At 37.1% G+C, this 25,550-nt stretch overlaps 2 protein-coding genes across 3 annotated transcripts; one reads left to right on the top strand and one right to left on the bottom strand.

Moving 5' to 3' along the window:
• Positions 1-450: 450 nt before the first annotated feature.
• On the bottom strand, positions 451-2,886 carry LOC116289902 (uncharacterized). Its single transcript, XM_031696845.2, has 2 exons — positions 2,554-2,886; positions 451-2,197 (listed from the first exon to the last, which is right to left on the bottom strand). Exons 1-2 carry the CDS (start codon positions 2,876-2,878, stop codon positions 1,695-1,697), a joined length of 828 nt encoding a protein of 275 aa, XP_031552705.2. The 5' UTR covers positions 2,879-2,886; the 3' UTR covers positions 451-1,694.
• Positions 1,861-25,485, top strand: LOC116289901 (protein transport protein Sec31A). 2 transcript variants are annotated; one of them, XM_089031026.1, is made up of 31 exons: positions 1,861-2,003; positions 3,440-3,667; positions 4,366-4,575; positions 8,286-8,452; positions 8,778-9,049; positions 9,322-9,408; positions 9,792-9,847; positions 10,208-10,268; positions 10,546-10,896; positions 10,969-11,022; positions 11,534-11,689; positions 12,546-12,620; positions 13,082-13,177; positions 13,522-13,602; positions 13,942-14,041; positions 14,967-15,011; positions 15,143-15,225; positions 15,684-15,779; positions 15,935-16,164; positions 16,381-16,423; positions 16,686-16,783; positions 17,365-17,440; positions 18,017-18,208; positions 18,724-19,225; positions 19,300-19,343; positions 19,914-20,046; positions 20,539-20,586; positions 21,142-21,254; positions 22,953-23,060; positions 23,182-23,253; positions 23,840-25,485. In XM_089031026.1, exons 3-31 carry the CDS (start codon positions 4,373-4,375, stop codon positions 24,017-24,019), a joined length of 3,822 nt encoding a protein of 1,273 aa, XP_088887152.1. In that variant the 5' UTR covers positions 1,861-2,003; positions 3,440-3,667; positions 4,366-4,372; the 3' UTR covers positions 24,020-25,485. The 2 variants fall into 2 exon arrangements, with proteins under 2 accessions (XP_088887152.1, XP_031552703.2); XM_031696843.2 differs by lacking the exon at positions 20,539-20,586.
• The last annotated feature ends 65 nt before the right edge of the window (positions 25,486-25,550 follow it).

The following is a 25,550-nucleotide window of genomic DNA, read 5'->3' as shown; positions in this document are numbered from 1 at the left end:
AAAAAATGTAGTCATGACGGCCATAGATATTGCCTAAAACACGCAAACTTACAAACTTGATCTTAGTCAAGTGAGTTAAATATAACTGAAAGTTAGTCCGCAAATAGACTTGTTCAAAAATAGTCGTTAAGCGCGCAAGTGAAATGATGAATTCAGCACTTTTTTGAGCGCATTGTTCTACATCACGTACTAAAGAATTTTACGTTAAGCCAATATGTTCCTTTCAGGAATGCTTTTTTAAAAAGCTTTCTTTCGGGATTTTTTTATAAGCCTTTTTTTCTGGTGGTATCGTGAACACCGATGCACGCACGTAGTGTTACTAGAGTACATGACGAAAAGTGCTTCCAACCCTTCCCCCCCCCCCCCCCCCCCCCTGCGTTCTTGTGAAGAAATTTTGTCATGTGGCAAGCTTAAGATTTAGAAAGGTAAAAGTGTGCGCTATTAAAGAAATACCATATTGCAAACTTTATTTCATCTTAATATTTTAGTGTAGGACTTAAAAATGAACTACTACACCTTTTGCTGTTCATTAACCGCAAAGGAATATTCATTCAAGCGAAAAAGCATTATCATTAGCGCGAAGAGGCACACGCGAACGGAGTTTCAAGAGCGCGATGGAACATTCATTAAGGAATTTAGCATAACATTGGACAATCATGAATATGTTTGTGCAGGTTCATTAGCGTTTTCAAAGTTTCATTAGCGCCTTTGTGCAATCAATAGACAAAACCACACATTCAATAACGGTTTTTGGACATTAGCGCAATACCTTTACATTTTTTACAACCCATGAATATAACCGTTCTTTACAAAGAAAACATGGCGTTAGGTATTGAAGAAAGAAGTGTATTTATCCTTGAATTGCTTCTCTATTCATACATCTGGGAAGATAGGTTTGCATGTGGTTGTACCACTGCATGCATTTTTGTTGCGTGATAACATTTATGTTTCTTGTAGTCGCTCTAAGAAGCAATCTTTTTCTTAGCTCTCCGAGTGGAATGCCTTGCCTTCTAGCTTCTCCTCTGTCTCCCATTATATTCATGGGTTGTAAAAAATGTAAAGAAAGCTAAAATCCTACAATTCCCGTGTAAAAAGTAAAGTAATAATGTATTGCGCTAATGAATGTCCAAAAACCGTTATTGAATGTGTGGTTTTGTCTATTGATTGCACAAAGGCGCTAATGAAACTTTGAAAACGCTAATGAACCTGCACAGACATATTCATGATTGTCCAATGTTATGCTAAATTCCTTAATGAAAGTTCCATCGCGCTCTTGAAACTCCGTTCGCGTTATTGTGTGCCTCTTCGCGCTAATGATAATGCTTTTTCGCTTGAATGAATATTCCTTTGCGGTTAATGAACAGCAAAAGGTGTAATAACAATCTAGAAATATTCAATCTTAAGCACGCTTCATTGATGCATGGCCAAGTTCAAGGTTATGTCAAGGTTCATTGCTCAAATCCCATGTATTATACAAGTGCTCACTCCCTCTCTATCTTTTCTTATTTTGTTATAATTATTAGCTATCGTAAAATAAAACTATTTCAAAAGTTATCCCAATTTTTTGTAGACGTTCTCAAACTTTTTGACACGTATTGTGACCTATTTGCTCATTCTATCTTTCTTTTTCTCTCCCTCCCTATCTCTTTCTTTCTCTACCTTCCTTTCTAGTTACTTTGTTACTAAAAAATGTTTTATGCTTTCACTTTTTGACACCAGTATACTGGCGTAACGTAGTCAACAGAGCTCAACTCATTTCCATCTTTGCCAAAATACTTTTTCATTAGCTCCACAAAGAAATTTTCAAAGCCCACTTTCTCTTGTGTGCTTGCAGTCTTAAAGACACTGAACGACGATATTAAATGAAAGAAGCTGTTGGAAGTGTAATCCAAAGAACTCTTGAAAGAATCACTTTGAAGTTTACCAAACTTCCCAGACAATGGTATCACTTTGAGGATTTCTTCTTGATGTAGAGGAGGTATCCCAAAAACGCACTGTTTTAGGTAAGATTCGTCAAAGTATTGGTAGATGTCGTGCATCCATGGCTGGGATTGGCAATCTGGATAAGTCCAAATCAAGCCGAGCATGCCTCTGGGTGCCAACACTTGGCTTATTTTTATTAAACTTTCTTTCTTGTCAGCATACCAATGAAAAGCGTTCGCAGATAGCACTACATCCATGCTTTCATCTTTGAGGTCTGTGGAAGCAATAGAACAGTAACTTGTGGGAATAACTATAGAATACCCCGCCAAATGAAAGCCAATTCTAAGGAATGTGCGTGGCCTACTTGGTGATTAATTCTTCATATGAATTCTCAGTGTATTTTTCATCGCGTCTCTCTGTCTACGCAGCCTACTCAGCCTACGCGCCTACTCAGCCTTTGTTTATTCCTACAAAGCCTTCCCAAATTCTAACCCTAAACATAACCCCAAGATACCTGATTGTTTATACCTACAACGAATGCGTAGGCGCGTAGGCAGCCTACTATAATACTCCTTTTCCTTGCGGGGTATTCTATAGTTGTACCCAGAAGCCCTTCCTGGGAGAGCTTACCTATATTTTCAGCTGAAAATTGTTTGATCTCAATATCAGGTAAAACTTCTTTAAACTGGTCACGCATGTTTTTCACCGGATCACTAGCGATTATGCGAACCTTCGCGTCTTTGAGGACGTCTACCATTACACGCGTAAATTTGCCAGTTCCTGCTCCAAGTTCAAGAATATTGAACGTTTTATCTGGATATGCTTCGCCATTTTCTTTCAGAACGCCTAACTGTGTCATAAGGGATTTGACTGCTTCTTTTGGATACACAGGTCGTACTTTTTCGTACATTTTTGAGTCGAGAAATCCCTGTATTCCTAAACGTTCCGACGCCATGTTTTTTTCTGGATCACAAGAGACTTATTTATGGGTTGCCTGTGTTTTGAGGTTAACAAAAGTGGGCATCCTGTGGTCTTTCCGTGATTTATTAGTTTATTTACATGTATTATTTTATAAATGCAAGCCTAAAATATTCACTTTTGAATGAATACTTAAATGATACAAAATTGAATAGTTTTAGATTTTATGCACAAGAAATAAATGTAGATTTATGAATTGGGCTTCCTGTGGCTTTTTTAGAAATATTAATAAATATACTATTTTACCCGGCACATAACATTTAAATTGTTTAAAATCCCTGTTGGAAAGTTAAAAAAGAAAATTCTCGTTTTAATATTTATTTTTGAATAAATGTATGGTTTTAATATAATATTATATCAGTGTGAAGAGCTGGACTCGTGTTTTGAGCTATTAATTTATTTTCATCGATAAATAAGTAATTTGTACATATACTTGTTATTTTATATTCATGATTTTTTTTTTTTATTGTTTTATTATTATTATTATTGTTATTTGAAAGTATTTTTGAATCAAAATGTTATTTATGTATTGAGCCAGCGATGAGGGTATGTCAGCAACAGACATGAAGTCGAGGACGAGCCGCAATATTTGCCACGTTGCTTGAAACTGTTTTCAGACGATCCAAAAATCCACGTCTAAAAATCCAACATAACACCAAAACTACAACAGAAAACCAAGCCTACTGGCTCTGAACTGCGAGTTTGATTGCAATACCACATCAAGGAAACCTTGATTTGCTCAAAAATCCCGTAAGATTTTTTCAAGGTAAGTCGGGAGGAGTCGCCGGTAAAAAGATGGTAGAGTTACCGTTGTACAGTAAACCTTTGTCTCGTAGCATCAAAACAATCAGCTTCTTGTTCTGATGTGCAGTGAAATTACAGGTCTAAAGCAATAGTTGATCTTCCTAACGTTTCCAGTGAATGCTAGCTTTGAGATCGAGCTCCAATATTGCGATAAAATGTCTAGTAAATAATTTTTGGTTCGTAAATTTTCACATTTTATAGGCAGTGATCATGAATTCAGAATCCTATGCATATATTTTATAGAAAAAAATTAAAACGCGGAAGATTCTGTATTTCATTGACTTATTTTCTTTATTTGCTTATAAAATATTAAGTTTTATTATTTATTATTATTAGAGGAATGCCACAAATCAAATGAATATTTCAAAATTGAGGGTCTAAGAAATGCGATTTCCATTGCTGTAGTTTTGAGGGCAATCATATTCATTGTCAAAGCTTCATAGATAAGTCATATCAGATTACCATTTTTGGTTAAAAGCAGGCATCTCAATCCCCAATGGTCTTCCACACACTTCTCACTTCTCTCTATGAAGCATGTTGTTCAGAGAATCTTCCTGAATATAAATACGATCATTATCTTCACCATTAATGCTGTCATCTTCATTATTGTCATGATGATCATCATTAAATATAAATAGTCCAATTGTGTCTGTCTTCCAGATACACCATGAAAGTCAAGGAAATTAAAAGAACTGCAAATATAGCATGGAGTCCTTCGGCACAGTATCCAGTGTACCTAGCAACAGGCACTGCTGCCCAGCAGCTTGATGCTACCTTCAGCACAAGTGCAGCACTGGAGATCTTTGCTTTGGATCTGACCAGTAATGACTTGGAGATGCCACGACGTGGTACATTGGAATCAGAGCATAGGTAGGTATAAAGATATAAAAAAATCTAGTTAACTATTTATAATGATAATAATAATATAATAGCAATTTATATAGTGCTTATCCATGTCAGCTCTAAGTGCTTAAAGTCTTATTTCAAAGTGAAGGCTAATTTAAATAGATAAGTTTTGAGTTGAGATTTAAAAGTGGAGAGACTGGATATAGATCGCAGTGATGATGGAAGTGAATTCCAAAGTTCAGGTGCAGCGACAGTAAACGAGTGATAAGGCCCTGTGCACGGTGTTGGTGTACAAAAATTTGGCCATTTTTCTAACGCTAGGTTTTGTTGATTTTCTCAATGAGTATAAAAAGGCTATTAATAAAATTTCACACAAAGAAAATATAGTTCATGTGCACCTCAGAAATGAAATTTTAGCTCATAAAACCTGAAGTGAAAGAATTTAGAGAAGTAAATAAATTATGTGTCGAATAATTGTCGAAAATTGCCGCAAATTACCAAAGATCAAAAATGCTTTTTTTAAAGAAAAAAATTTTGATTTCCAATTTACTTAAAAATTTCAATATTTTCCAGGTGCACATAAAATTCGCTACAATTTTTGAGTTTTTCAGTCATCTGAGATTTGTAGTTCCTAAGAAAAGTTAAAAAGACAAGCGTTAGAATTGGTTAAAAAATAGCGAGAAAAATCTTACGGCGCTAAAACGCGTCTTTCACGCCCAAACGTCGTGCCTATGTGTGGTTCATATCGTGCCTATCACGCCTCATTTTCTGTTTCATGTTGCACGATATAGTGCTAATCGTGCCTTACCATCGCGCTCATCGTGCCTGAATCGCGCTCATCGTGCCTGAATCGCGCTCATCGTGCCTGAATCGAGCTCATTGTGCCTGAATCACGCCTCTGATCTTCTCTTCAAAATAGATAAATATTGTACAAGTTTATTCAACATCTTGCAATATTTTCCCCAAAACGTGAGAAAGCGTGTATCTTTACTTTGAAGCGAGCCGATCGTCTGATCCTAAAATTATCGAGTATATATTTTAGGCAATTCAAAATCATAATTTCACGAGTGTGAAAACGAAAAAAACTCTTGTTTTGTTATCTATATCGGCCACTGTGTTCCTATATTCCGATCCTTGGGACATGATTATCCACTTTATTTATGTTTTACTCATGATCGATGGATAAATAAAAGAAAAAAAGGAGATTGTCTTCTCGATAAAAAGCTTCCAAACTCAAGTACCACTGCAATTTTACGCTCTATCATTTCTCGCTTTGTGATTGGTCGACCGTAATGTAAACAAATGCTAATCACAGAGATTTGATTGTATTAAACCTGGAAGCAAACCATCTAATAATCTCTTGGCTGTTGCAATTGTTTTTATTTTAGGAGCTCAGATAGATAGATAGTTGTGGTACAATGTAGAAGACAACTTTTTCAAATAATAGGCCCTTTGCAGCTCGTCGGAATGCAGCTCATTTTGCTTGCCCTCCAAAATGAGCTGCATTCCGATGAGCTGCAAAGGGCCTGTAATCTTTGTAAATATATTGATTCGGGCATATAGTTGTATTATAATATTAAATACGAGAAGCCATTTTCTGTGCATAATTTATTTGTTTGATATTTCGATCACTCTCCAGTGATCATCATCAGACTGAATTATAATTCAAAGTTCAGAGTCTTCTACTGTAATATAATGACTTGAACTTTGAATTATAATTCAGTCTGATGATGATCACTGGAGAGTGATCGAAATATCAAACAAATAAATTATGCACAGAAAATGGCTTCTCGTATTTAATATCATAATACTGTAATCTTCCCTTGAACAGGAAAACAAATAAATTGTATGTTATATCATCGATTTTTTCGATTGTTGCCACGTGAAGCTTATACACGAACAACAAATCACGCCTGTTGTCTGCATCGCGATCGTGTTCACCGGCTTCTCAAACGTTATCAATACAAAGTTAATGTCTTGTAACTATAATAAACATATATTTTCAAAATAAATTGTGTAAAAATTTTGTTTGGAGGAAGTTAGTTTCTTTTGTACTAAAAAAATTCGTTCAATCACGGGCGCTCAAAACAATAGACAAGAAACACTTTCAATTTGCCTTGTTAACCACATAGAACTTAGGAAGGCTTTCATGTTAAGAAAATCAGACATTGAATAAAATAAAAACAAAAAACATGTGCTAACTTTGAAAGTTATGGCTTAACCAATGAGCTAGGTGGATAGTTTAAACAATATCACAATAAACACATTTCTTTATTCCTTGCCGAAAGCTAGCTACAATTGTAGCGTAGTTCGTATTAGATTGGCGGACCCTTACATAAAAGTAAAATCGGCTTAATTTTTTTGCAATGAATAGAAATTACAGAATTTTATACAACAGGCTCCAAAGAAAGATAACTATTATATTTCCAGACACTAAGAGCGTGGATTTGAGGCGCGATATCAAGGCACGAAAGGCACGATTTGAGGCGCGATATCAAGGCACGAAAGGCGCGATTTCAGGCACGATACCAAGGCACGAAAGGCGCGATTTCAGGCACCAAGGGCACGATTTGCCGTACGTGATGATCACAAAAATTTCGAGTGTCCAATTGAACACCCCAATTTTTCGTGGAGGCAGTCGAGGTTTTTCCTTCTTATCTTTTGGTTTAACTTATTTGTGTTAAAATACACCGCAGCAGTCGAAACCTTGATAATGTAGCTTCTCTTTTTTGTAAAATATAAGTTGTTCGGGGATAAAATGAGTGAGATACGGCAAAAACCAAACTCTGTTGTGACTAAAAAATTTGCGAGCATCGTCTGTACGCCAACACCGTGCACAGGGCCATAACCATAAGATTTAAGGCGGTATGGAGTTGAAGTAAGTAGCAATAAAGCATTTATAGACTTCCTTGGCTCAGGCACAATGTTTTCCCATTTCAGACCATGTGTCATTCCCTTGAGAATAATATTCTTTGTTTGAGTTGTATCCATGTTCATGTGTCTTCTTATGTGCAATCATGTACAACCATTAAACAAAGAAATGATATTTTAGGGAATGACACATGGTCTGAAATGAATGGGAAAACATTACTCCTGAGCTGGGGAGGTCTATAAATGGATATAATATAAGTTGTTGACCACAGCATAAACTAGGTATACTTAGCTTGTTGGCAAATGGGTGTCAGTGCCTGATGTGCAATCCTGGCACAAAGTAGATAGTAAACTGTGAACAGCCCCTGTATTTCCCTTTGGTCCCTTACTCTCCACACCCCTCCCCTGGGGATATTAGACTAGCTACTAATCCTTGCTTGGCACAAGTAATCAAAGTAAATGGGCCAAACAGTGATCAAGGGAAATATAGGGACTGCTCACAGTCTAAAAAGACAGCTGAAAGTGATTCTTATCTGAAGTTTTGGAACAGTAATGATAAAAGGGTAAATTTAACAACGTGAAAAGATGAAAAAACTTACTGACGTTTTGGACGCTAGTCCTTCATCGGAGTAAAAGAGAAAGAGGTGGTAGAAATGAGTGTTTATATACTAAGAACAAGACAAAAGGAACCAATGAGAACAAGATGGGCAAGGAAACGAAAGAAACAATCAAAAGACAAAAGAGTGGGTTAGTTAAATTAAGCAAAGCGTTCATTAATCCCGCTGGGACTAAGTGTGCCCAATAGGTGAAGTTTTGCACGTTAGTCTTTCAACAACGAAAAACCATTTTTATTTTTCTCCCAGATTTCATAAACTTGTTTGGAGTCCATTCGGTATTGGTTCCACAGAAACGAAATCTGGTCTTCTGGTCGGAGGAACAGACAAGGGAAGTGTCGTCATCTATAATGCTGATAAAATACTGAAGAAAGATAAGGGAGGATGCATATTTTCTGAGAATGAAAAACACACAGGTAATGATAACTGGTAAACCATTATACTTATACTAGATTATACTAGAAGTAGTGCAGAAATAAATAATAAACCTTCAAATGTTATGATCTGTGAGTTAGCCATGCCCTGACTTAGGTCAGCCCAGAGGTTGTTCCAGGATTTGATCTGTGAGTTAGCCGTGCCCTGACTTAGATCAGCCCAGAGGTTGTTTCAGGGTTTGATCTGTGAGTTAGCTGTGTTCTGACTTTGGTCAGCCCAGAGGTTGTTTCAGGGTTTGATCTGTGAGTTAGCTAATCAATCAGTCCAGTGTTTTCCAAGGTTTGATAGAATTGGTGTTTGTTTTAGGCGCAGTACAAGCCTTAGATTTCAACCCTTTCCAGCCCAACCTCTTGGCATCTGGTGCCAGTGATTCAGAGATCTTCATCTGGGACATGAACAACCCAGGTGAATACTTTACTCCTGGAGCCAAGTCATTACCACCTGACAATATCAGCTGCCTAGCATGGAATAGACAAGTACAGCATATCCTTGCGTCATCATCCCCCTGTGGACGCTGTGTGGTCTGGGATCTGAGAAAGAATGAGCCTATCATCAAAGTTGGTGACCAGAGTGCCATGGTAAGATTAGAGTACATTTTGGCTCTGAAAAACTTGCAGTATAAGAGTGATTTGTTGTGATCATTTTAGTATCATATCCATGTATGTATTCTCGTTACATGTGCAGCTGTATCTCATGGTATGGAAGTGCAATACCGCTACCGCAATACCATCCATGATCATGATTGTCTCATCATATTTAAGCATTCTCATTGCACTAGTAGTAACTTGTGTATGGCAAGGCTTAAAATAACGGCTGGCAATATTAATATCATATCTTTGTTTATTTCAAGATTCGATGCAAGGCTGTCGAGTGGCACCCTGATACAGCAACCCAAATGGTGCTAGCATCAGAAGATGACCGCTACCCAGTGATACAGGTAAACCATCTTACGAAAAAATAGTAGACCTTTAGAACACTGGAGTGACAGTTTTTGGAAAATTGGTGTTACTAGAAAATGGTGTTTACATTCAAATTTTTCAAGTCAATAATAAAGAAAATTGCAATGCTTCATGGTGACTGCATTTAAACTAGCAAATATTTAAATAATCAATCCTGAATCTTACAAAGAAATTTTTTGTCAACTAATATCATTTTTAATATAAATTTAATTATGAACCCTTTACTCTGAATACAAATATTTCAAAAAGGCATGCTAATGTGTTTACTGTCTATACGTGATATAGACGCGCTCTTTTACATATGCAGAGCACATCCTTGGGTGTTTTGTATAACTGGTCTGGTTAATATTGCTTTTTCTAGATGTGGGATCTACGGTTTGCTACATCACCCATGAAGGTCCTTGAGGGACATCAACGGTGAGTATTGAAAACAAGTTACCAACACTTTACTGGAAGCACAGGTAGCTTAGCAGTGCGAATGCTTGCCTGGACTCAGTATTGTATGAGAGTAGAGGTGCTCATTGGTTCTCTCCTGTGCTTCAAGGGTTTTACTCTTGATTCTTCGGTTTCCTTCCTCTGTAAAAATTAACTTTTAAATTTCAATTCCAACATAAATAAAGGCCACCCATTTGTTAGCTGCTGGCTATTAAGTGTTACTGTTGTAAAACAAAAATGACTTTTCTTGATGCTTGTCTATGTTAAGGTCCCTTGTTTCAATAGGCTACATCAGTGTGACTATATTAGTTCTTATACAAGATGTGTTTATATTTTTTTCAGGGGTATTCTATCTATTGCTTGGTGTCCTCAAGATCCTGATTTACTCATGAGCTGTGCAAAAGTAAGAACAATTCTTGATGAAAGTTTGCATGCAAAAATTATAATTATTGGGATCCCTGTGGAAGACCACAGGGAACCCATTGGTCAGTCTCAGACTAAGTAAATCTATATGCTGTTATTTTTGTTATAACAACCTGGAATCCTAGATACTAACACACTCCATATCTAGTCACAGACTAAATCAACTATTGAGTTTATTGGGATTCCTGTGGAAGGCCACAGGGAGCTCATCAGGCAATTTTCTTATCTATAATACTGTATATGTTTGTTTTTTTTAGGATAATCGCATCTTGTGCTGGAATCCCAATGAACAGACACCTGGAAATGAAATAGTTTACGAACTCCCCACAACATCACAGTGGAGTTTCGACGTGAGGTGGTGCCCCAGAAATCCAGCGATGATTTGTACCTCTTCATTTGACGGCAATGTGAGCCTGTTTTCATTGATGGGGGGAGGAACGACTGAACAAATGGTAGAGCAACAAAAGGTGAATGATGCGTTTGATGCTGATGACCCATTTGGATCGCAGCTTCAACAACAGCAACAGCAACAACAAAAAGTCACTACTGCTGCTCCACTCAAGAAACCACCAAAGTGGCTAAGAAGGCCTTGTGGAGCTAAATTTGCTGTAAGTTCTTTTGAATAAATTTTCTGTACTCTATGTTGGTGTTTTTAAAAATTTTATCTATTATGTTTGTAGTTTGGTGGAAAGCTTATTACATTTGGTCAACATAAGGATACTACACCTAACCAGGTATTTTTTCTCCAGAAAATATTCCTATTTTATTTAAGATGCAGCAATACAGGCAACTAAGCCACATTGTTACAACATTGTTGTATTGCAAGTTGCAGAGCATTGTTCGTATTATTATTCTGAGTGCAATAAATTTTCCTTGTTGCAAAGAATGTGTAACTCCAGAAATTATCCATACCCACCCCAAGGGAAGAAGGGGGGGGGGGGGGGGGGTCAGAGAAAGTACAAAAATTACAGAGTTTGTCTGGAAGAAAATTGGAATTTCCAGGAGTAGGGGGGTGAGGGGGTTATGGATAATTTTTGAACTACACAATAGAGAGAGTTTCTAATTTGCACAACAAGGAGAATTTGTCACATGCTGATAAGACGATCTTGCTAAACAAGTTATGCATTTTTTTGCCCATATTATCAAACCTTTACTGATAAATGAAAATGTATTTCCTACTATATCTATAGTATATATTTATCTATACTATAGCTGTCGACTTATTAGTATTTGTTCTTTTTTTAGGTTCATATAAGTCAAGTCGTAACAGAGGGTGAACTGGTCCGGCGATCAGTTGAACTAGAGGGTGCGCTTGTATCGGCAAATTTCATTGACTATTGTAATGATAAAATACAAAACAGTACACATGAATTGGAAAGGACTTTATGGAGTTTTCTCAAGGTAGGAATAAGGTTAGGTTTTTTTTATAATTTTATCCTACGCTTTGATGCTTGGCTAAACCTCATATGTATTGAGTTTGTTTGATGTATTGCTTTCATCTTTATGGAGTTTTCTCAAGGTAGGAATAAGGTTAGGTTTTTTTTATAATCTTATCCTACGCTTTGATGCTTGGCTAAACCTCATATGTATTGAGTTTGTTTGATGTATTGTTTTCATCTTTATGGAGTTTTCTCAAGGTAGGAATAAGGTTAGGTTTTTTTATAATTTTATCCTATGCTTTGATGCTTGGCTTAACCTCATATGTATTGAGTTTGTTTGATGTATTGTTTTCATCTTTATGGAGTTTTCTCAAGGTAGGAATAAGGTTAGGTTTTTTTATAATTTTATCCTATGCTTTGATGCTTGGCTTAACCTCATATGTATTGAGTTTGTTTGATGTATTGTTTTCTCCCCTGTCACAAGGCAGGGCAAACAATAATAGTAGCCAGTCAAAACTAGCACTTGTCTGATTAAAGGACTATTAGGCTGGTCCTCTTGACTGGTCATACCAACAGGTCACACCCTGATCTGTTTATGGCCAGTCATCTTGTCTGGCCATGAAGCAGCCATTGTTTTAGCCCTGATAGTTTTCTCTGGTTTCTCCAGTTATCCACCATAAAAATCAACATATTATTATAGTAGTAATAAATTATGCATTCGGTGTGTATAATGAAATAGAGAGAAATGATATTTTTCTCTTATTCTCTCTATTTCATGTAATTATTACCTTAGTGTTGCTCATGGAGAGCCCGGTACGTTCGGTCTGTAAACAGATGTTATGCTGCCAGGTCAGATTTGATTTTGATCTTTTTTGCAGATCAACTTTGAGAGGGAACCAAGAAAGCATTTTCTTACACTGCTTGGTTATGACACCAGTGAACTCTCCCAGAAGGTAATAGTATCTATGTATTATATTTTGTAGAGTCTTTGAAGTATAACATGTGCACCAATTGGCTGGCCACTGTGTTTATATCAGATATTATATTATATCACACTTACACAAAGTTGTCCAAAAATGTTTTGTGAGAGCAATATAAAATGCCTGCTTATGCCTCTGTAATGTGATATAAACACTCTGGGAGCTGTAGAGCACTCAAGAAGCAAGAGAAACACTTGTGTTCCTAAGCTTGCTTCTCTCTTGCTCTACAGCTGTTTATATCACAGTATAGAGACATACACATTTTATATTCCTTAAGCAGCGGGTTCCACACCATCCAGTACAGTTCTGTAGTACATAGCAATAGAAGTTTTGCATTTTTTACCAGTTCTACAACATGAATTGGGTTTAAAATACCAATACTCGTGTCTCTCAAAGACAAGATATGATAATGATGATTATTGTTGATTTTGTAGGTTGCAAGTATTACAGGAATGCAGGGGTTAGGAGATAGTACTGGTGGGGTTGATGCAGAAGAACTTGCACAAAAGATGCAGCTATTGACCTCAGGGGTAAAGATTCTAAAATTGATTATAATCTCATGCCTGTCTTGTTTTTCTTCCTGTTTTCCTTCCTATTTTTCTCAATCCCATCCATCCATCCATCCACCCACCCACGCACCCATCCACCTACCCATCCGTCCGTCCGTCCGTCCATCAAACCATCCGTCCGTCCATCCGTCCATCCGTCCATCCATCCATCAAACCATCCATCCATCCATCCATCCATCCATCCATCCATCCATTTATTACTTTGTTCTCATCCATCCATCTTTCTTTTCTTATACTCAATATCCTTTCCCTTAAATTGCCCAACTTTTGTTTTCTATGATCATCGTCTTATTTTTTCTTCTTAGTATAATTCTGGTAAAACAAGTGACAGAGTTTACTCAAGTGGAGCCACCACTCCTTCAGTCCCTGAATTTGGGGAATCAAAGGTAAATAACTCATGCATTCCCTTTTTTAAGACTCTTTTGCAAATAAGGAGTAAACGCTAGACAGTTAAATTCCTGGTACCTATTTTCACACCTGGGTAAAGAAAGGCAGTGCGAGGGTGACATTTTGTTTTGCCTAGGAAGATACAGTAACCACCACATTTGGGTGATAACCACATTCATTCAGCCTTGCTGTACACTAGCTCTTGCCAAACACCTCACCTTTAGCCTATTCCAATCTTTTCTCCCCACATGGTAAATTGTTTTTTCAAATTTTTACCAAATCAGCTATTGACTGATTGTAATGAAATTTGACATTGTTTCTGTTTGATTGACATCCAGACTCCACTGTCAGACACTGGGAGTAGCAGTGAAGCAGCTTTAGCGTTTGATGCCATCGCATCAGGAGCACCACTGACAGTTGACACCTCTGGTGACATTGGTATGAAATGTTTGCTATCCATACTTATACATTGATATTTCAAAAAAGGGTTTTTGATGGTTTTGTTGCATTTTGCATACCAAGCCTGAAATAAACTGCGATGTGTATCCAAGAATAGAAACCAAATCCAATCACTAAAAGGTATTCTCAAACTTCATCTGCATTCTTTTGTCTTCTGTGCTCACATCATTTACAATATATGAATATTATACATTTCAAGCTTGGTAGGGCAATATGGGACATGTGACAAAATCTTCACCAACCTTTTTTGCAAAAGGTTTAGTCAACAGCTTACTGTAGCTCAGTTGATTGTACTATTGTACAAGTTATAGGATGTTTGGATGATGGTGTCATTGACCTCTACTACCAGATTCCCTTGCACACTTTCTTTGGTTCAGTTAATTAGCACTAATTGTCTTACTATTCTCAAGAGGGAATACAAATTTTAATAAGAAAGAAACTTTGCGAAGCATTATGGTATTGGGGGTTAAAATGAATGCAAATGTCCTATTATGCTTGTTCATTCTTCATTGTTTGTTCATTCTCTGTTGAAGAATCATCAGTTAGTTTATGGAGTAGAACCTGCTATCTTTGCTCTAATGATATTTGAAAATTCAAGAACCTCTGGGGTCTCAGTCTACTTTTTAATTTCATTTTTCTTAGCTGCTGTTACTGAAGCTCTTCCTGTCATCAGTTAGTTAATAGAGTAGAACCTACTCTCTTTGCTCTAATGATATTTGAAAATTCAAGAACCTCTGGGGTCTCAGTCTACTTTTTAATTTCATTTTTCTTAGCTGCTGTTACTGAAGCTCTTCCTGTCATCAGTTAGTTAATAGAGTAGAACCTACTCTCTTTGCTCTAATGATATTTGAAAATTCAAGAACCTCTGGGGTCTCAGTCTATTTTTTTATTTCATTTTCCTTAGCTGCTGTTCCTCAAGCTCTTCCTTTCAAGATACCAACAGATGATGGTAAGATATGCATTAATAAATTCATCTTTCAATTTTCCTTTATTCATTTTCATTTTTCTATTCATTCAGTTTCATTTTTCATTTATTTTTTCATTCATTTTTCATTTATAATTTCATCTATTCTTTACCAGATACTGATGGTCTTATAAGCCAAGCTTTATTAACTGGAAACTTTGAAGCTGCAGTAGATGTGTGTGTGCACAAGGAAAGAATGGTGAGCAAAGCTAACTGGAAAATGTCCTAGTGGGTTGCCTGTGGTGAGAACTGAGCACAGGGAGCCCATGAAGAAAAATTTTGATTTACTTGGAAAAATTGATTTCCATCAACTTATGTTTAAAGTCTATCTAGACCTGTTTGCTTTCAGTTTAATGTTTTCCCACTTCAAACCATTCATAATTCTCTTGAAAATAAGATTTTTTTTCTCATGTGCAACTACTAAAAAAAGAAATAATACTCTAGGGTATGACACGTGGTCTGTAATGGGGAAAAATTATGCCCATTAGTCTATTGACCCAAGTCTTACTCAATATGATGAGCAGATGCTTTTGGATTTGGGTTTCCCGTGTTAAAAATAAGCTCAGGCATCCCATAAAATGCAATATTAATATATTTGTAAATTTGGAATTTTTTCTAGTTACTGACCAATATGTTTCTTATGATCTCGTATATCAGGCAGATGCCTTTCTTCTTGCCATTGCTGGTGGGCCAGATCTTCTTGCAAGGATCCAGAAGAGATACTTTGAGAAAAGCAAGAGCAATGTGGCTAGGGTAAGTAAGAAGCAAGAGCTGCAGAAGTTATCCCTCTCCCCTACCGCACCCGACCTTTTCCTTTGTTTTGATGTAGCCTCTGCTTCTCCAAAGTCCCTGTGTGAATTAGTCTTACCTAACATTCATTTTTTTTTTTACCTACATATTATGCGTAGCTGATGTCAGTTGTCATAAACCGTGACTGGAGAGACGTAGTGGAAAACTGTGTCTTAGAAAACTGGAAAGAGGCTCTAGCGGCACTAGTGACATATGCCAAACCAGAGGAGTTTACTTCACTGTGTGATTTACTTGGTCAACGACTAGAAGGAGAGGGAGACAGGCACTTTTCTAATGCAATGATCTGTTATATCTGTGCCGGAAACGTGGAGAAATTTGTGGCATGCTGGTGGGTATATGATCTCAAAAATATCATTGCCATATGTGAAAGTGTTAGCTTTTCTTCTGCTTTATTTGTTAATTTTGTGCCCTGACAATGGAATTTTAAACTGTTTGAGCTACAGGAAACCAAACAAGAGTAGTAAATAATTGCTTGAAAGCAGCCAAAACCTCAGCCAAAAGAATGTGGAGAGTTTAGTGATGGTGGTTATGTTCTTTTGTTTAGGTCAAGGAGTATGCCTGTCGAACCATCTCCACTGGCTTTGCAGGTACAGTAAGGTCCAGTTTTGAACCATCACAATCATCATTATCATATATTCACCATCATCATCACCATTGCCGCCACCACCACCATCACCACCACAATTGTTTCCAGTAATGCTGACATCATCATCACTGCCCAAAATACCATCATCATCATCATCATCATCATCGCTGTTAAGATTTTGTCATTCTCGTTTTCACCATAATTATCATACTCTCATCATCATCATCATCATCATCTTATCCAGTAATATAATTTCTCCAAAGGATTTAGTTGAGAAAGTCATGGTGTTGAAGAAGGCTGTAGAGAGAGAAAGACGACAGATCATTGATAGTGGATCCAATGCTCTTGCAGAAAAACTGAGGTATTCCTTGATGTTAGTTGTCATGAACAATGTTATGATGCAGTAGTTGTGATTGTCAATGTTGTCAAGGCTAAAGAAAAGTTCTGGGAGAAAAATGTTTTGAATGAGATAAGATTTGAAAAAATGTTATATAATTATGTAGTCTTAGAGGGATTTTCGAACCTTTCCCACACGGCTTACCGCCTCATCTCTCATGTACTACTTTTTCGTGGGATTCTACCAGCTCACTAGATACGCCGTGCTGACAAGGCCCAATACAGGCTGAAACAGCTGTTCAGGGTTTCTAGTTGAGCTGGCTCATTTTACGTGACTTGAAGTTGTGAAAGGCCCATTGGCCCTCTTCTTCAGTCGTTTCATACAAGGCTCGTAATTTACCTATTACGCATGTTCTTATAAGATTTCCGAGCCTATCCCACACGGCTTACCGCCTCATCTCTCATGTAGTCTTAGAGAGGCGGTGGATACCAAGTAACCAAACCCCTCCCCACCCTTTTCCTACCCTCCCCTACCCTCTAAGTCAGGTCCTGTAACATGATCATTGCTTTGACCTAACCCATAATATTGTTGTTCCTGTTTTCTAGTAAATACTCGACTATCTTGGCTGCTCAGGGTTGCCTAGAGACAGCCATGGGATACCTAAATGCATCAGGAGACCAGGTAAAAATTGACATCAAGCCAAGGTGTCAATCATGGGGAGGACGTAATGTACCACTTTCTCCCATGACACACATATTTCATGGTTAGCACTCGTTGACATCAGCTGAGAGGACCTAGCACAATAGATTCAGCCTTTTGTTTGACACTCAAAGGTCCTTTTGTTCAATGTGAAAGATTAACCTTGAAACACAAACATGAGTGCCCCACCAAATCCACAGGAATACCCATTAATTAATGTCAAATAAAGAAATCTTGTGCTGAGATATGAGGTGCAAAGCAGTAACTTGTAATCAAATGAAAACAGAAACCATCAAAAGAATAAAAATTAGACTTTAAAATAAAGGAATTTTATAGGTGGTTGTAAAGCTTATGAACATTGCCATTATGATGTTAATTTGCCAACCACTTTAACACTAGGATGTGTTACTTTAGATTTCTGTTCAGCAGTTTAAATAGCAATTAACTTAAACAAATTTCGTCATCATACTCCTACCTATTCCAATTCAGTTTTAGGACACACAGTCATTTTAAAATTCTGAACTGGATTATAATTTTATTGTCTGTTTTTCTCTACAGTCCAGTCTTGCAGTGTTGAAAGATCGCGTGTTCCACTCCCAAAACCCCAGCCACCTCACCACGTCATCTGCGCCACCAGCTTTCCCCTTCCAAAGAATGAATGTACTGGCAGAACCTGCCCCTCAGCAACAAACTATGCAGCAGCAACAGCAGCAACCAAAGTATGGAATGCAACAGACAAGGCCTCAACAGGTATGAAAATAGAATAGAAAACTTTGTTTTTCATTGCTTTTTCACTGTTAGATAGACAGACAGACAGACAGACAGACAGACAGACAGACAGACAGACAGACAGACAGACAGACAGACAGACAGACAGACAGACAGACAGACAGACAGACAGACAGACAGACAGACAGACAGATAGATAGATAGATAGATAGATAGATAAACTTTATTAAAAAGTGTCAAGTTATTTAGCTACAAAAACAAACTAATTGGGGACAATTGTTGTGACTTCATAGCACTGTTTTCATTGCTATGTAACATGTGATAGAGACACACATTATGACAGGTTAATGGGCAATAGACATTAGGCTATAGAAGCAGGTGGAGTACAACTGGTTAACTCATTGCCTTCCGAGCTAGAGGTCCACAGTTTGGTTGTCATGATCTCCACATCTGTTTCAACTTTTCTCTGTTCTGCGTAGCTTTGGTAGAACTTCTAGTTTTAATGATTATTAAGATATTATTATTTTATTTCTTAGCCACCAGGCCCTACATTCCAACCAGCTGCAGTATCACAACCTTCTCCTTACCAACCAACACAACCACAGCATCAAGCACCAACACCATTCTACAACCCTGCGGCATATCAACCAGCTCCTACCCAACCACCATCTGTGCCAAATCAACCAAACACTGGATTAAATGCTGGAACACCCCCTACTAGTCAATCACCATACTACACCCCTAATATTCACCCACCCCTACAAGGGGCGCAACAACCATGGAGTGCTCACCAACCTCAACAGTTCCAACCACCACCCAGTAATGTGCCAATGCAACCACCAGTTTCCCAGACAGCTAAGGTTGCCCCGCCCTCTCAGCCATTGCCGACACAGGGTACTACCAGCATGCCACAAATGTATAACCCAGCATCACAGGGTATGCCCGGCAGCTACCCCGGAGTACTGACTCCTGGTGCTCCTCAGGGGAATGTGCCATCACCTACTGGACCACCACCTGTTGGACCACCCCCATCGTCAGGTAATTGATTTAATTAGTGTTGTCTATTTAGTAAACAATTTATACTGACAGCGTTTTGTCTCATCGTGCCGCAGGTGCATGGAGTAATACTCACCTTATGCCCAAGAGAAAACAACAGGTACAAAGAAAGTTATTATTACGAACCTCATACACTACAGTCTTATAACCAGTATCTCAACTTCCTGGGGGCCAAGGAAAGGGCTTGAACTAAGTGGGTTTCAAAATATCCAGGGTATAATAAATAGTGATGTGAGTCCACGGGATGCAGCCTTAATACTCTAGCTTTAACTTCTCTGTTACTCAGGGTTACCTTTTTTTGTGTAGAATATTCATTTGTTCCAGTGAAGGTCTGTGGTATTATTTCAAAGTGCTTGTATTGTTGAAATTGTGCATTGTTTACTTCAGTTACTGTAAAGATTTGCAAATATTTTGATACTGAAATAAGGCTAGCCTTGAGTAAACGAGCCTGTAATCAAGGAACACAGAGGTTTTGCTGGAATTCTAAAAAGGTTTATTTTGAGATAACGAGAATTTTAAGATGTCATGGGTTCGATATAAAAAGACTTCATTGTACTTAAATAATGTACCATTAAAATGGATTTGATATTTGCTGTGGCATTATTAGGCATCTTTGGTAAAATGATTTTCTTTGCTGCAATAAACATCAACATCTTATTTCTGTTTATAGACCAGTGACTATACCCCCCCTGCTCCCATCACAATGCCGATCTTTGGTGTACCAGACCAACGGCAACAGCAACCAATGCAGCAGCAGCATCAACAGTATCAGCAACAGCAACCGTATCAGCAGCAGCAGCAGGGTAGGAATTTAATCCTTTAAGATAATGACGATGATGGTGTTGATGATGATAATGATGATGATGGCAATGATGGTGGTGATGATGATGGTGTTGATGACGATGATGATGATGGCAATGATGATGGCAGTGATGGTGGTGACGATGATGGTGTTGATGATGATGATGATGATGGCACTGATGGTGACCATGATGGTAGTGACAATAAGATGATGGTGTTGATGATGATGACGACAATGAGGATGATGATAATGTTGATGATAATGAGAATGAACAAGTTCAGTATAAATACTGCTCTCCAACTTGGGCCACTGTCACTCACACACACCACCACTACCACCACTACATTCAGTACTCTATGTTTGTGATACAAATCTCAATTCTCATGTTGATTTTTACGGAGGAAGGATATCAAGGTGAATCAAATTGTTTTAGTTAGTAACTTTTAACATGAAAAAAATTTTTTTTTCTCATAAACTTCAATTCCAATAATAGGCCGAAGACTGAAACCATTCAACCCCTTTGTGACCTACATGAAATTTTGTTAGTATATTTTAGAATATTAAATTTTAAAAAATAAAGACATTCCTGTAGGTAGCCAAAAACAAAATGGATAAACTCCACTTAATAAAAAAATTCTACCAGTTTTGAGGACAATCACAGAGTAGGACAATCACGAACGGAACCCTCAGATCCATGTTAGGTGAAATCCCAAGATCAAATTGGAATTTAGAAGTTGATTTTTGCGGAGGGAGGAAAACCGGAGAACCTGGAGAAAAACCTTCGAAGCACAGGAGAGAAACAACAGACAGCTCTACTCACATACAAAACTGAGCGCGGCAGGGCTCGAACTCAGGCCGCATTGGTGAGAGACTATGCATAAGAAGCGCATGCTGGACCCGTGCTTCCAAAGTTTTTCAAAGCTTCCTTAAGTAGAAGAGCTAAGAATATAATAATTTATTAATTTGTATAATAATTTATTTAACTATGCAAGTATAGAGATACAAAAGGATGATGGTAATTTTTCTTAACTTCTTTATAAAGCAATAACAACAACCTACAAAAAAACTCTGAACTTTAAATTTGTCCTTCTTTTAGCTCCGCCAAGCAGTCATCTTCAACCTGCACCTGATGGCCCCAACATGATGCAGCAATCTGGCCCCCCTGGTGCCCCGCCCAGCTACCCCAGCCCTCGTCCTGCTGTTGCTCAGGTATATGATGAATATCATAGTGGAAATCCATCACCCTTACCACATGACGACATGTTACTACCACAACCCTATAACCCTATTACGACAAACACATGGATGATAGAACAACCCATACAGTTACAGAGACAAGATGCCGACTTGTACCACACTAAAGACACTTGTTATTAACTTAAATATTTTCAACATGACTGATAGACTACTTTTACAAGATACGGTGGTATCTGAAATTTTTGATTTTTAAAACTACACCATATCCACCATAAAAACTTTTAGATTCTCACAAAAGAGCCTTCAAAATTTTCATTATTGAAGATAAATTCCTTTTTAAAGTGGTTAAACGAATTCAGTAAGCATACACTACCTCTACATTAAATATTCTATGCAGCTTCCAACTCGATTGTTGATAATTTAGGGAGAAAATCCTAAAAAAATTTCTTGCAAACATTATTAACTTTATATGATTTATTTCATGACGTATGATTGGTTAATATCAAGCGCAAAATGCTGACATGGATTTGATGTCATTACATTAGGACATTAAAATAATTGCATAATGCATGTAAAGATTATAATGAGCAAGTAAAATTGCAAGATAAAGCATTGGTTTATTGCATGAATGCCATTGATTTTTTCTTGTTTTTATTTGTCTGTTTGTTTGTTTATTTTGTTTGTTTGTTTATGTTTTTGTTTTTTGTTCTTTCTTTCCAGTATTTTCATTTCATTTTGTAATTTCTTTTCACCTTCCATGTCTTTCATCAAAATTTGAATATCTTGTTTTTAAAAATAAGCTGTCAACCTCCATACAAGAGTCAACAAAAACTGTCTTTCTTTTTCATTGAAAAAAAAAAACCTTTAAAAAAATTTAAAATATATAAAATACATCTTTGAAAAAAATTGAATTCAGATAATGTTAAATAAATCTTATTAGATTTATTCTACTATATAATTTAAAAAAAAAACACCACTAAACATAGCCTACTAATGTGTAGTATAATTACCTTTAAGCAAACTTAATTTATGGCTGTATTAATAGATCTAATTCACCTCAAATTAAATGCAATATTGACCTTATTTGTTGTGGTGTAATGTTTTCCAACTACAGATCCTGTGCCATTCCCTAGAGTATTATTTCTTTGCTTAACGGTTGCACATGAGAAGACAAATGAATATGGATACAACTCAAACAAAGAATCATATTCTCTAGGGAATGGCATTGTGGTCTGTAATAAGAAAACATTGCACCACAACGAATAAGGTCAATTGTATTTAATTTTTACTTAAAATTTCACCTGGAACATTACCTGTACATATTACCTGGACATATTACCTGGACAAATTACCTGGACAAATTACCATCAAAAAAACATGACAGTATGTGAGATATTATCACTGGACATATCACTGCACAGTACCTGGCCACAGACGGTTCCCCTGGTAATGAATTGTTAAGATGAACAGCTGAAACATGACTCTGAATCAACCACAATGCATGGAATGATGGCAGACTGTAAAACATGACAGTTAACAGACATACTGGAACCCTGAGTTGTGTTGTTGCACATTGCAACCTTTTAAGGTCGGCACAATATTTGTATTTCCTTTTCATCATCAGTGGGAGTTAAAGTGGGTAATGTTTTAAGGTAGTCAAAATCACCGTAGAAACAGCCCAACTGATTTATTACATTTTCTTAATTTTAGGAAAAACCAGCAGAGATTATTAAAGGCCCTCTACCTGCTGAGCATGTTGTTATACAGGAGACATTCAATGGTTTAGTACAGAGATGTAAAGACATGGCAAATAACCCAGTAAGTACAGTCTCTATCGGTATTAATGTGGCATGATTTGATGAGGGAAAATAACGTTCTTTCACTGAGCTCCCTCGAGGACATTTTCTTTCCTACTAACTTTAAGGTTTCCATGTTTCAGCACACAAAAAGAAAGCTTGATGAAGTTTCAAAGAGATTGGAGGGTCTTTATGACAGACTTCGTGAGCAAAAGGTAAAAGCATGTAATAGCCAGTGGCTAATAAACCTGAGTTGATTTTGTGGAGGGAGGAAAACCAGAGCACTCAGAGAAGGATTCTTGAAACACAGGAGAGAATCAACAAACAACTCTTAAAGAGGCACTTGGATGAAAACGCCCCGATTTTTGAAGGTCCAAATAATTGAAGTATTCGAGGATAATATGACTCAATTATGATTATGAAAATCAGATTAGTGAAAATTTTAGCCTGGGAGCCACTCGCTGTTGAGATATTTTGGGTCAAAAAAGCGAAAAGAACAATAGGGTTGAGTAAATGACGTCATTTACTCACAATTTAGATGCTGAATGAAATCGATAAATTTTTCCCGCCACTTTTGACTGTAAAGGAAACATGTTGCTTGGCTACTATTGGGGTCATATAGACAAGTTTAACCAAGTTTCAAGTCATTTCCAATTTTCATTGATTTTCATCCAAGTGCCCCTTTAACTAACATAACACTCTGAGTCCAGGAAGCGACCCCAGGAAGCAAACTTGGGTTGCGTTGGTGAGAGATTAGTGCTCTCACTGCCAATTTTGATATTCATTATGTTACTATTTCAGTTGTCCAAGCCCATCCTGACAGGACTTCATGAAATTGCTCAGGCTTGTCAATCAGGCGACTATCCTCGTGGTCTGATGGCCCATACAGGTTTAATTTCCAGTGGTAGCTTCTCAGAGATCAGTTCATTCATGCCTGGTCTCAAGTCCTTGATGCAGATAGCCACACAATTAAGAGTGTAAATTAATGTGTGCTTTGTAGATGATGCTAGAATAATATTACTCGTTTGGAGAAGATGGATAGTATTAGTAGGTCATGGCACACATGATTATTCACCATTTTCCATACATCTGTTCTGACACTGGTCAAGCACAAAGCACTCAAGCAAGGTGCCAAGGTACTTTCAAAGGATTATTCAAATTTGAACCTTTCAACCTCGACTGAATGCTTTGTGTTTGACCAGTGAACCAATGTATGGAAAATTGTGAATGCTGCATGAGGAATGTGTTTACTTGATTGGATTTGTTTATTCATGGTAAGCCTCATCTGATCTCAAAGTATTTACAAATACCCATGGTCGGTAAAATAAAGAATACAGCTATTTCAAAAAGGTTGAACACTAAATACTGCATACTGAATAGTGCATTTCATGACCAAAGGGCATTGTGGGTCATAGTGACATTGTCTGAAGTAGGATTGATAATAATTATTTATTCTATTTTTAGTGTATTCCATCTGAAACAATATACTAACGACATGTAGAGAGTTAATTGCTGTATATTTACTTTTTATTTCAAATTAACGAGACCCACAATGCCCTTTGGTCTTGGAATGCACTATTCAGTATGCAGTATTCAGTATTCAACCTTTTTTGAAATAGCTGTATACAATTTCAACAATACAAAGACTTAGAAATTTCACCGTCCTTCACTGGAACACATGAATATTCTACATAAGCGAGGCTAACCCTGAGCAACAGCGTATTTGAAACTGCGTAGCCTCTCCATTTGTGTATCAAACACACTGACCCAATGGACCCTTCTTAAAAGTGTCTTGCATGTGAGGCTAACATGGAAATACAAAAGAAACGACACAAATTCCATCAAGAGAAAGTGTAATTTCTTTTGTATTTCTAAGTTTACTCGGCATCCAAGTACTTTTTTTGAGAATAGTCCTTCTAAAACTCATGAATATTTAATGAGGAGAAAACAAAGCAAATCACTACTGTGACGGTGGTTTGGAAATGTGTTCTTAATTTGCATTAAATTTCGTAAACTTTTTCTTTGATTTTCTCCAAGAAATATTCATGAGTTTGAGAAGTAATTTGAAACACTTGACAGAGTTCTTCCTCCGATTTCCAAACACCTCAAACCCCACCCCAACAGCCTCGTTTTTTCAACTCACTTTTCGGTGTTTGGAAATCGGAGGAAGAACTCTCTCGTGTGTTTGAAATATTACATCAAAAAAAATCCTTCATGCCTAAATTCTACCTTTCGGCTTACAGTCAAGTTTTCCACAAGGTCAAAGAAGGCTAAGGAACATATATTGCATACATCACCTTAGGACTTGAAAAATTATGAAATTTAATATCACATTAATTGTCGTGAGACAAAGTGTTTTTATTTTGCTCTCTGAATTGTTAGAATCTTATGAATTGTTATGAGAAAAGTTTAAAAAGATATTATCAATAAATTAGAACTCACCCAGACAGATGTCTTAATTTATTCTCGGCTGAGTTACAGGTCGGTAAATCCAACCACACCTCATATTTAC

Source organism: Actinia tenebrosa, unplaced genomic scaffold, assembly GCF_029948245.1.
Source record: "Actinia tenebrosa isolate PJP-AT-01 unplaced genomic scaffold, QUT_ActTen_1.0 PGA_scaffold16__25_contigs__length_10494907, whole genome shotgun sequence".
Taxonomy (NCBI): Eukaryota; Metazoa; Cnidaria; class Anthozoa; order Actiniaria; family Actiniidae; genus Actinia; species Actinia tenebrosa.
The sequence above is the reverse complement of the archived record's forward strand: the minus strand, read 5'-3'. Positions and strand labels throughout refer to the sequence as shown.

Bases quoted from the DNA above. Each gene is read 5' to 3' on its own strand.
- LOC116289902 (XM_031696845.2), bottom strand. From the start codon at position 2,878: ATGGCGTCGGAACGTTTAGGAATACAGGGATTTCTCGACTCAAAAATG. The intron at 2,198-2,553 runs GTAAGCTCTCCC...TTGCTTCCACAG, and splicing joins ATTTTCAGCTGAAAATATAG to ACCTCAAAGATGAAAGCATG.
- LOC116289901 (XM_089031026.1), top strand. From the start codon at position 4,373: ATGAAAGTCAAGGAAATTAAAAGAACTGCAAATATAGCATGGAGTCCT. The intron at 9,409-9,791 runs GTAAACCATCTT...TGCTTTTTCTAG, and splicing joins ACCGCTACCCAGTGATACAG to ATGTGGGATCTACGGTTTGC. The intron at 15,226-15,683 runs GTGAGCAAAGCT...CTCGTATATCAG, and splicing joins GTGTGCACAAGGAAAGAATG to GCAGATGCCTTTCTTCTTGC.